Genomic DNA, 12,585 nt, shown 5'->3' on the forward strand with positions numbered 1-12,585 from the left:
GCACTCATCAAATACCCGGAGGAAAAAACAGAAACAGTCCACATCGTCTGTAATTTCAGTTGCTATACTCTATCCTTCTCGTTTCTGAAAAAGCATTTTTAGTGGAAGCTCTATGAATGCATAGTTCTATTCTGACACTGCAGGTCATGGAGTTTTATACATAATGAGTATTACCTCAGTAATGAGATAAAGCGGTATCTTAACATTTAGTTACAGAAATATTGCTCATGAAAGAGGCAGATATGGCCATCCCTTGACAGAATAGACAAGTATGCAACCCATCAATCGGTAATATAAAACTTTTATGCTAGAATGCATGTTAATAATAATAATAATTCAGAATAACCAGGATGTTTGGAAAATTGCAATTAAGATATTATTGTAAAAATCATTTTGAAGAAATAAAAACTGTGTAAGTTATAAAGATCATAAGTAAATGTTCTAGAAATTCCTTCACCTACATCTGTCTGTATTGATAAACAGCAACCACACAGGCTCAACTCCAAACAAGAAATGCTACCTGCAGAGGATGGTAAGGATAACACTAGTTTGAGTGAATTTCCATTCTTAACATAGCAAATTATATATAGAAGAGTATGTATGTGTGATATAGGAGAGAGAAAATGAAAAAGTTACACTGAATTGAGAAAAGAATTAGAAATTGAAGATACTGCTGTACAAAGATTAAGGTTAATATTTCATAAAACTAATGAGAGACAAAATCTTCTGCATTTGTTTTACCAATTCATTGAAGATGAGCTACAGATTATACACATCATTTTATCTCTGTGTGGGAACCAACACAAAATAAATGAATAGCTCAGTCTTCTGTGCACAACTGACCTGCACAACAACCACTATTCACAACTGGCACTTTTTGTTGGCAGTCTGAACAGAAAATCTAAGGATTACATTGGCAGCAAGTCTGAAATATGCACTGAAAGCAAAAGGCAGTCTCTTGAGAACGCAGCTGAAGTACCTCATAGTGGTGAACAACTCCAACTACCTGCACTATTCATAGGTCATGGGTAAAAGCTTTCTGTTTAGAGCACTGTAAGATTGACTTTTTCAGCATACTTTGTTTGGAAACAATAAGTTTGGATCCTGCTCAGCTACTAAAATGAATTTTCCAAATACAGTCACCGGTCTTAAGGAAAAACAGAATGCCTCTTTCTGGTTCAAAATAAGTGCTAGATGGAGGAGTTCTGCTGCATTCTTAAATAATTATTTCATCAATTACTTAAAGCAGTGAAAAGAATAGAGTGTAAGTTGCAAATAGCAAAGTATTGCTAGAAGACATCTATCCAAATACAACAGTTATACGTGACTGTATGTGTAACAAAACTATTATTTTCTCACCTTGGCATTTTCAATGCAAGGACAAATAGCCCAAGCTGCATTTGCTTGAACATCTGGATTAGGATTTTTCAGCAATGACCATAACAAACGAACTCCATCTAAACGGTCAATTATCCTATTGCAGAAATGGAGCAAAAAAAAAAAAAAAAAAGAGATATTTAATTATGGAGTACACAATGTTCAATTTCAACTTATGTTAATTTGTTTGGTAAATTGCTGTAAGAAGTATTGGTATGGTTTTCCTTAGCATACCGTTTTGCTTTACATCAGTGCTTGTGTTTTACTGTCAGTTGATTGCCATCAACATATACAGTAGCCATTTCTTGCTATTGCAGATGAGTATGAACAATTTATGTTAGAATACATTTTCTAAATCTCCTGCATCTTGTTTACCTTTTTCTCAGTACTGTGATGTGAAATGCTTACAGAAGATAAGTGAACTGCATTATTACCAGAACTCGCATGAAAGTAAAAACAAGTATGTGACTTTTTAATGATCTGCATGCAGAGTAAAATCTGAATTCAGGCATACTAGCTTCTTTCACATAGTAACAAATACTTTCCAAAACAAATATTTATGCCCCAAACTATGTACTTAACTTTTTATTCAGTCTATGCTTAATGTATTTACTTTACTGTACAACATATTTCAAAGCTCTATGTTGCTAATCTAGCATTAGAAATTAAAATGGTCACACCACACTGCATCCTTTGTGGGTTGTGAATAATGTGTAACTTGTTTCCCAGGAATTCCTCACCAACAAGACTAACACTGAACACTACGTTATAATTACTTAAACACACTGTAATCAAAGTATCTTCACGACTAGCTGAAAACTGAATTATCATCAGAATCATCTCTATGCCATCTGTGTAATGTTTACATATCAATCAGACTTGGGGATCATAGGGTCCAGGGAATACCTTAAAAGGAAATGAAGGTCAAACAAAACTTAATAGCCTTTACAAACTTGCTTTTCTTAAAAAGGTGTATTAAACACAAAGCAGATGAGCTGAAGATAAAGAAGAAAAAGTATACTTCGATTTTCTAACTTCAGAAGTATAAATTCCATTGTATACATGGTAGTCTACGTCTTTAATTCTAAGTACAAAATAAGAGAAACAAAATACAGCTTGCTTCTAAAAAATATCACTTAAAACATCTAACTTCTGTTCACTATATGCATATTTACCATGAAATTTCACAACTAGTTATAAAATTACTTACACACACAATTCTACCATCTTTTGAAAGACAAAACAAAAATATATAAGGATACGAGCTCTATCTTCAATAACCAGGGACTTCATCTGAAACATTTTTGTCTGAGCTGGTTAAAATAAAGTTTGTTTTCAAAGCAATGACTTTTCTGCTTCAAAGATCAGTTAAGCTGATGAACTGTTAATTTTTGAGACCTGATAATTTTAATACAGCTTATTTTACATAGTCAGCTCCAAATTAACTACATCTAATTATTTGAAGGGAAAACAGAAACACAACAAATTAGAATAGCATGATCACAAACCGCACAATAACATGTACATGTTCACAGAGTAAGGATGACTTCAGTAAAAACATCTAAACAAGCTTTTAATTCACTCCAAATCCCTGCACTTTCAAGCAATTTTTAATAATGCTTTTCTATAATTTCAGAAAATATGAATATTTTTTCCCATATTGGAATAACAAAAAAAATAAAAAATAAAAAAAATCCAGATGTCTATCTTCATGACTCAAGCAGACTGCTGATCATTTACCAACATGAAATACTTCTTCCCCAAGAGGAACTAAATATGAATCAAATCAGTATATAAAAATCAAGCAATAGAAGTCAAACGCTGAGCTCAGATTTTTCAGTCATGTTTGAGAAAACAATCTGAGGGCTGATTTATCTTTCCTTTCCTTCTCATTTAAGATTTGCTTTTCAGTTTTCTTGTCTTCTGCTCAGGTTTTCTACAGTTCCATTTGTTCCAATTTCTTTTAGTTGAAGACCAGAAAGAGCAGCTGTATTAGACCCAATGGAATAGTCAATCAAAGTAGAAACATTTAAATCACTTTAATAACTAATTGCTTTCTTTTCTTCAATATAAGTAGGTAACAACACATGAACACTCAGATCTCAAAAATCAAGAGCCCAGATTCTGCACTATGATGGCTTAGCATGACTGAAGTTTCTCAGAATAAACCTGGATCTCCTCTTATTCAAAATTATGACACCCTGTCATAGACTGCTATTATGTGATAACTGATACAATTTAGAATACGGTGTAAATTATTCTGCTCCTCAAAAGCCCGATATGTGATTGTATTGGTGGGTGGAAGCAGGTGGAGTGAGGAGGTGCCTCTGTCATGTGCTCTAGTACCAGCCAGACGTGATGAGATCAAAGACAAAGGGCTATGTCTGCTACATAATGTTTCCAACATCACTTTTTCAGAAGATTAATTACAGGGCATGTGAGCATACTGCTCTTCTGGTTTCCACACAAAACAGTTTATGTATGGTGAATATAGAATACACCTTAGGGAAAAATAATTCTAATGCAATTAATGCTATTTGTAGACTACTCCAGATTTGAGATGATCCTCAGAGCAATCTCAGGTTATTGTAAATTGCTATTTGCTACTTGATCAGTACAGGTAGTTTAACAAGATAATTTTTTTAATTACTTTCATTGGGTTTTATAGATGAAAGTTGTTTAGTAAAGGTTTTTTTTTTAATTGTCCTCCTCTTAAGAACTCAGATTTAATATTGAACATTCCAGTCCAGAAATGTCAGAATGAATTGTTGAATGCACACACACACATAGCCTACACGTCTGTTTGTCATATCTATCATCTTTTCCTGTTACAGTAATATTTGCCAGATCCTTTGAGAACTCTAGTTTTATAGCCTGCCAACCTAGACTACAAAAACAAGTGCAAATAAACAAAGTTATACTGACTGTATTGTGCTCACTGGTAAGATTCAGGACTGAATTCTAGTAGAATGTAATCTTGTCTTTACTGAAACCACAATTTAGCATGTTTCTTAAAACCTTCACTGTCTGCTATGAAGTGCTTTGTACCAGTGAGTCAAACTCCATCTGTCTGGCTAAAATAGAGTGCTCACCAGAATGCTATACATTTACCTGTATTGTTTAATATGAGGACTTGAAGACTAGAAAACTGTTTATCTGGTAGGTATCATAAAGCTGTAGCAGCATTTATTTTCAAAGCAGAAATTTGTAGATGCTACTACACATAAACTACCAAAATATAATGGTAATTTCTGGTCCATCATCCCCTTTGAGGATGTAGCATCACAGAAACACATGACAGCCAATACTTGGAACTTGAGCAACCACGTAGTGTTCAAACTCTAGAATTCATATCTTAATTATGAGCTGAATTGAGCAGAAACACATCAGTGTTTCTTGATGTTAAAAAAAAAAATTCAAAAACAGAAGTCTTAGTCCCAGTTCTGTAATTGGAACAAAGTGGTGTTACAGAATATTTACATTCCTTGTATTTGGTCACTTACTCTACTCAAAAAAGAGAAAAGTGGTGTGTATGAAAAGCTTGAATTCCTTCTATGCTGGTCTAAGGAGAAGGAAAAAGAAATTGATAGCCTTTATTTCTAGAGGGAAGAAATTGAGTACTTTGAGACTGCTAGAGACAAAGCGAAAACCAAATGAATTTTTTAAACATGAGTAGTTGTACTGACATCAATGTCTGAACTAAGCATTTTTAAACATTTTCCTGGGTTAAGATCAAAGTTGTCTTCACATGGTTGAATCACATTTCTGGTAAAGATAGCATTATCTTTTCTAGTGCTGCAAGTCTGGACTTCCACTAGCACAATACTTCCAGCAAATGTCACATGTAATGCTCACTGAAGCAATTTCTATGTTTATATATTAATTAGCACATTTTGCTCCTAGCCTAACATCTTCCTTATTCATTAATATTAAAAAACAAAACAAAACAAAACAAGCTAACAAGCAATAAAACTTTTTAAATGTTGAGAACCTTCAGTAGAGTATTTTTTCATATGAACTGAATTCAACATTTGAATTCTCCACCAACTCTTGGCAAACTTTGAAATTTCCTCCCAAACAACCTGCACTCTCTTCTGAAAAACAAGCCGGACTTTGTTTTATCACAATTTTAGCAGCAACCTGTGTTATTTTTGGTGCTTATACTGACAGCGTTCCAGTGTGAGGCTGTCAATACTGGATAATAGAAGTGATAGTCCTGAGTCTGAGATTTCATAATATCAATTTATATTCATTGGCTTTGAAATTTCCCATTTGATTTTCAGTGTTAATTTTGTTAACATATTCCTGCAAAGGTAGAAGTTTAGCATTCTTCATTTGAGATATGTAGTGAAGATTTTTTCACTTACATGCACTTCTACACTACATGGCTAACAGTTCACGCAACCCATGTTTACAGTTGTGTACCGTCTATCCTTTTGCCACTGGGTGACAGCCAAAGCATGAAAACAAAAACCCTATTCAGGATAAGAATTCCCTGCACTGCTATATGAATATCAAGTGAATTATGCAAATCAGAACAGGAGGAGCTTACTAAAACTCTCCAACCTTCCCTCTGTGTAAGGAGGGAAATATGCTGAGAATCTTGAGGTAAATATCCCTGCTGGGGAACAGTAAGCACAGTAAATGAGTATTCTACCTCAACTTTTAACTGGAGTGCTTAATCATAAAGATCAAAAAGCTTTGTAAGCTGTACAAATCTACATAACAAAACCAAACAGAGTAGCAACTCTCGGTAAAAAGGCAGTCTTTTTCTTCTTTCTAGCAAAGAAGTAAGATGGGGTAAAGGGAGTCAAGGAAAGTACTAGTTCTTAAATGATGAGAATGGAAAAAAATTATAAAATAGGGAGTAATAACACTTATAAAATAGAGAGTAATACTCTTTCAAAAATTCCATATTATTTTTTATGACAGTAAATGCACACCTTTCTGGAATAGCTTTCTCTAATTTATGAAATTATTATAATAAGAGAACAGTAGTATAGTAGATACTCCTTCAACTTCCTGACTTAAACACCATTAACCGTAAATATCTTTTCAAACATTCCTATTACATGAACTAACTATTCTATAATTGCAATGCCATAAAATTCCACTTGAATATAAGAAAAAAAAACAACAAATAACTATTTTTTGCAGTAAGGAAGTTCAAAAACTGGAGCAGGTTGCCCAGAGAAGCGGCTGAGCCTCTAGCCATGAATATATACATCCCCTGATTGGATGTGATTCTGGGCAACCTGCTTTAGCTGACTGTGCCTGAGCAGGAGGGGTGGACTGAATAGGTCCCTTGCAACCTCACTGGTTCTGTGATATCTGATTACTGAGATACATTTATTTTTTTTAATACTATGTAAAAAAATTAGCTATCATCACATTAGAACCTTTAATGTTCACCCAAAAATATTATCAGTGTCTCTGCAAGAATTATTTAATATTTAAAAACATGAATATCTTACATCATATTTTCAGGTTCTGTTGCACAAGATCCCACTGTTTTCGTGACATTCACAAGTAATGTCTGATTAGTTCCAATAAGTAACTTCACTAGGGGTGGTATTCCACCACATCTACGGATAACTGATCGATTTCCTGGTTCTTGGCAACACTCCGCCAGGGCTCCAACGATATTTACAAGAACTTCTTCAGGTTGATCAGTCAGCAGTCCTACCAAAGATTCTGTGACTTTATATTCATTAAATCTAAACAACAGCAATAAAAGCAAAGTTATTATTTTCAGAATGTTACCATTGTGAGGTAAACCTAAGTAAACTGAACAAATCACAGTACAGGTAAAGCATTCAAATCAAATATGAAAAGTGCAACATACAGCATCACTTCGTATCTTACATTTTTTAATATATTTCTCTGAATCTACAGAGTCATTTGAGGGCTGTTTAAAACTTAACATGTAGATGCATTGTCTATAACTAGCTGAAAACACACTGAAAGACTGGCAAGTAAAGTGGCATCCTAATTTCCAGTTTTCTTTCCTGCCATATTAATAGCTAGAGCAGGATTATATCATACTCTCTTACACTTCTCTGGAGCCAAAGGATTACCTTTACTTTTCAATGAATGTTAGTCTCACCAGTTCTGTATCTTGCTCAATCCTAATGTGCAGTTTCTTAATTCTTATTGTTTAGATTGGGATGGCATATGTACAACAGTTACAATAGAAGTTAATTTTTCCAAGTTGATTTTAGTATAACAATTAATGTAAACAAGAAAGGAGAAACTCTCGTTTTTCATGATTTGCTTGTTTTTGATACACTTCTGCTTAAAGAAAAATCTTTCTTTGTTCAATTTAATTTGGAAGTGCCTCTTTTTCTCTTTTTTCAAGAGAAGACATTCATAGCATAAAAAAAAAAAAAGCAACAAAGTCAGTGAAAAATTTAAAATATGTTTGTTTATTTCTCTGGTTACTTTGTCTGTGTTGCAGATCAATTGCTCCATAGGTGGAATAATATGAGCTGGCCCTGTGATGGGCAGGCTATAGACTGACAGAGTTGCTGGCTCAGGCCATCTTGTGTCCAGAAGCAGTACGGCTGCTTGTGCACTAATGGATCTGAGCCGGTCAGGACCAGGCACCTGTATCAGCCCACTGCTGAGTCAGCACAACTTCTCAGCAATTTATATCATGTAAAGAAAGTACTGTGCAGCAGTCTGAAGATAATTAAATGGCCCTGCAGGAACCAGTCAGCTTTGCTAGTTCTACCTTTGTGCCAAACTCAAGCTCATCCCTCCTTATGTGTTTTCACATTATCCTCCCTCACTGTTCTGCAGCATACTCCCATCCTGACTTTGGATAGGATTTACTGCTTCAGACTCAGCAGTACATAATACATTAATTCAGCACAAGTCTGGAGCAGCGCCTGACTAGTAACCTTCACGGAACTTCATGCCCTTGTGAAGATATGTGAGTAACCCAGAAAAAAAGTCTGTTTGCATTTGCACAGAATTATTGGCTATCACTACGCTAGCTATTTATTTAGCAGGCAAAGGCTCATTCTGTAGCCCTGAGGATGAGAACGTAGCATCCATGTGACTAAAATCTTTTGTCCTTACCATTCAGGGTGGCCTCACCCCTTCTGCTTAATGGAAAAAATCTATTGCCTGTGCTGGCAGTGCCTGATCCTTCCCTGGAGACTACTTCCTGGGACAGGTCAAACTGTGCAAGAGACTGCGCTAGAACTTAAACAGTATGGATGACCATCCTTTAGAGATGGAACCCAAGGTATAGACCTACTTATCTCATTAATATAGATGGAGACATTCAGTTCATGCAATCATTGATCTGCAACCAACGTGCAGATACCCAAAGCCCACCAAAAAAGGAGGATTCACCTTTCTGAAAAGCCAGGTTACTGTAAAATGAGGAACACAAAAAGACATAGGACAGAAGAAGAGTACGTAGAGAAAAAGGCTCTGTTTAACAACAGTTGGGTAACTCATACAGAACAATAAATAGCCAGCTCTTAAACTAAGATTTTTGGATTTTTTTTCACATTTTTATCCAGCAGTTACTCATTGTATCTGCATGTCCAGCAGAATACACTGAAATTAGGGCTGCAGGAAGAAGTTACTTCTTACTGTTTCACCTCCCAGTCTGTCAATCTTGCATTCTTCTGTAGAGGGTAAGGTAACTTCAGCAGGAAGCCTAGGGCATACCTCAATGGAACATGCATTTTTGTTTGCTCCTTATTAAGGTGCATTAATCTGATGATTCAAGATGAAAGGGGCTACACATTCTCAGTCATTAAACTGAGATTAAATTCAGGTCATCATAAAATAGTGAGAGTGATAACTCCTGATCCCAAATTCTCAGATAATCATTCTGGGCCCTGATACTGAGAAAATATATTCGTATCAATGCTAGGACTCCTAACAGTTAAATCCAGTTCTTTACAAGGTGAGTGTCCAGATTGTTGCTTTCCTGAGTTTCTTTTGTAGTTAAGGAGAGAGAATTCTAGGTTAATTCTAGAGTCTAATATATTTCTAAAACAAGTGGACCTAATGTCTGCCTCAGAATGAAATAATGTGTATAATCTCTCGAGAAAGAAAAGCTAAATGTACTGGCTACTCTCCACCAAGTAGCCATGATCCCAGTTTGTAAGACGGACAGGAGTAGGGATATCAGATACACCCACATGTAAAATGTTTTCTGTTTTAGTATGCCTCCTGTCTCAGCATTCTATATTCTTCAGAGCCACCAATTCTCCACGCTCACTGTTAAGATTCTAGGAAAGTAACTCTGTTTCCTGGGCACTCAGATGAAGTCATACAGCAATTTTTCGGCAGTATCTAAGTTGAAAGCCTCACTAAATAAAAAACACAGATTTGTGGAATCATGACACATTTTTTGCAAAAATAGGAGCCCATAAAACAAAAACATTGTAATGTAATAAAAAAATTGTGAAACTAAATAGTTACATCGAAACATTTTCTTTGCTGATTGCACATTTCCAGATTGCTCCAGTCACAGCTGCTAAAAGTTTTTTATTTTCAGAGTTTTTGAGTAGAGCAGACAGTGGTTGAAGACCTCCATGCTGTCTAACCAGGTCACGTGTCTCCTTATCTTCTGCACACTATACAAAAAATTAAATACATATATTATGCAAAATATGTAGAGCAATATCTTCAAAATGTAGGTGTTTTATATTGTAACTAGTCAAAACTCATACAGAAGAAAATGGAAATATTTTATTAGATTACTTGAATACGCAAACATCTTACTAATCTGGCAGTAAAGAGTTACTACATATGTAGCAGTGCTTCTAATGTCATATGATGTCACACACAAATAAACAGAAAAACATTTCATCTTGCACCACCTCTCCCCATTGGTTAGCAGTGGAATTTAGGTCTTACATACAAGAGAAGCAAGAATGGGACTGCGATATCAACTATGCAGCAAAAACACCCTCATAAATTTAGCAAAAGAACATCAACATTTTTGCCAAATAATTTCTCATACGTTGAGGAAACAGTAAAACTGAGGAATATTAAAAATAAGCATTAACTACATATGAAAACAAAGTGCAAATCCTGGCTCCTATCTACTGATTAATTTTAAATTAATTTTAAATAATAAAATTACCTTAAATATGGCACTAGCACAATGCATTTGAAGCTCTTCATGTTCACTACTCAGATTTTTCACAAGGTTTTCAATCATTCCTTCTGTTCTTATTGCAAGTCTGTAACTTGGCTAAAAAAAAAAACAACACAAAACAAACAGTACATTTTAAGCCCTGTATATTAACAGTGACAATAGTCAATGCAGTCCGTATCACTAATCCCAGTAATAACACAGTGCTAACATTCTAGGCTTTGCTATTGTGAAGCTTTGTATTGTATTTTAAATTCAAGTCAACTGTAATGCTTTGAACATACCATTGATGTTCACAAAGGTAAACAAATACATAAATTCACTGTGATCTTCTAATCCCCAATAAAACCAGGAACTGCAAAGCCTGTAAATATAGCATCTTAATTTGCCAATTTTCATTCATTAAACACCATGAAAAAATTAGAAACTTGTTAAGTATTTCATTTCTATTTCTTACGTAAGGTACTCTTATTCATTTCTAAATGACAGTCAAGTGTAATGCCTCCTTTTAATAGACAGTTATCTTAGTGATTAGAAATAGCATATATGTGTGTTTTACTTACCTCTGAGGCACATTCTTGTAATATCCCTACAACTGGCGTTAAGATGTCTACATCTGAACTTTTAAGCCACTTAGCTAGTAATGGAATGCCACCAGCTTTACGGATTGCTTCCTTATTTTTGGTACTTTTGCTGCAGCTCCAGAGTGCTAAAGCCCCGCAGCGTGCTTTTTCAGTATCTTTTGCTTGATATTGTCTAAGTGCAGTTGATCCCACTGACGTACTATCCAACAGCCCAACCTAACAAAAACAAACATATTTTTAATTTCCTACAAGTCTGTTTGATACTATGCTGCTTTTCTTGGTGATAGAAACTACTATTTGAGGAATCACATAAACAACAAATCACAAATTATTTTGAAAAGAAATCTCTGCATATGGGAATCGCACTAATTTTTTTAATGTCTGCTTACCAGTCTCTTGATTCCTCCATAACGTCTTACTGTGCTTCGCGCTCGTTTAAATCGAGCAACATTAGCAATTGTTTCAGCAGCCAAACATCTTAGATTTGTATCTGGAGAGTCCAATATTTTCACCATGATCTGTAAGCCTTCAAGATTCGCAATTGCATGTCTGATCAGTGTATTTTGACTGATTTCCTTCAGGATTTTTAATGAGCCAATCTAAATAATGAAATATAATGTACAATAAATGTTATTTAGGAATACGTAAATAGAAAAAATATTTAAAATTTTTAAAATGCTGGATTATGTAATACTTCATTTTCAGATAGGATCAGAAGAAGGAAACTGAAAATTAAGGAATTTATTTTTTCTAAGAAGCCATCAAAACTGAGAAAACGTAGGAATAAAACAAGAAAAAAGAAGCCATTATTTTGTATCCTATGTAAGCTTGACAATTTGAAAAAAGGTATGTTTGCTGCTCTATTCAACAAGGCTGCTTACCTGACATTTAATTTCTTCTGTATCAAGCAAATTAATTAACACTTCAAGACATCCAATGTCTCTGATGGCCAGCTGGCAAGTTTCTTGAGCAAGGTTGAAGTCTCTCATGGCACACAATGCAATTACAGTGGCCGTTGGATTACCTCCCTAAAATATAGCAAATAATTAACATATATACACTGTACTAAATATAAAACTTTATCTCTCCTTCTAATTCTAGTAAAAAACTACTTCTAAAGGAGAAACCTGTTCTTTTTTTTTATTTTTTTAATTCTACATTATTAAATAATACAGACATAATAAGAAATGGAATTGTTGATCAAGACTTCAAATGACAGGTAGGTTGAAGTGAGAATAATTAGCACAGGTGAGAAATGACTAATACAGCCTATTTAGAGTGGAATGGTAAATTAGATAGTCAAGTATTGAGAATTCTGGTACCTCAGTTTCAATAATATTACTGTTGCAGTGTAAATATTTGATGGAAAAGCAAAAATTATACAAGGTTTTTACAGTCTAGAAGAGGCCTTCAGTGTTAGGGATAGCACTGAGCAAGTATATAGGGACTGACCGTTCAGTCTCTCCTTTATTAATGACATAGTCTCTATCAATAATG

At 34.6% G+C, this 12,585-nt stretch overlaps 1 protein-coding gene across 2 annotated transcripts in view; it reads right to left on the reverse strand.

The window, feature by feature from the left end:
- Nucleotides 1-12,585, reverse strand: part of ODAD2 (outer dynein arm docking complex subunit 2) — a 70,213-nt gene that overhangs the window by 33,031 nt on the left and 24,597 nt on the right. For both annotated transcript variants that reach the window (XM_032443056.2, XM_015853222.3), the window contains exons 11-17: nucleotides 11,970-12,116; nucleotides 11,478-11,687; nucleotides 11,068-11,304; nucleotides 10,493-10,603; nucleotides 9,826-9,980; nucleotides 6,852-7,094; nucleotides 1,360-1,474 (exon numbers count right to left, since the gene is read on the reverse strand). In XM_032443056.2, the coding sequence (XP_032298947.2) occupies nucleotides 1,360-1,474; nucleotides 6,852-7,094; nucleotides 9,826-9,980; nucleotides 10,493-10,603; nucleotides 11,068-11,304; nucleotides 11,478-11,687; nucleotides 11,970-12,116 (1,218 nt within the window). The remainder of the gene's footprint in view (nucleotides 1-1,359; nucleotides 1,475-6,851; nucleotides 7,095-9,825; nucleotides 9,981-10,492; nucleotides 10,604-11,067; nucleotides 11,305-11,477; nucleotides 11,688-11,969; nucleotides 12,117-12,585) is intronic.

Source organism: Coturnix japonica, chromosome 2 (assembly GCF_054131305.1).
Source record: "Coturnix japonica strain WE chromosome 2, WE-NBRP24, whole genome shotgun sequence".
Taxonomy (NCBI): domain Eukaryota; kingdom Metazoa; phylum Chordata; class Aves; order Galliformes; family Phasianidae; genus Coturnix; species Coturnix japonica.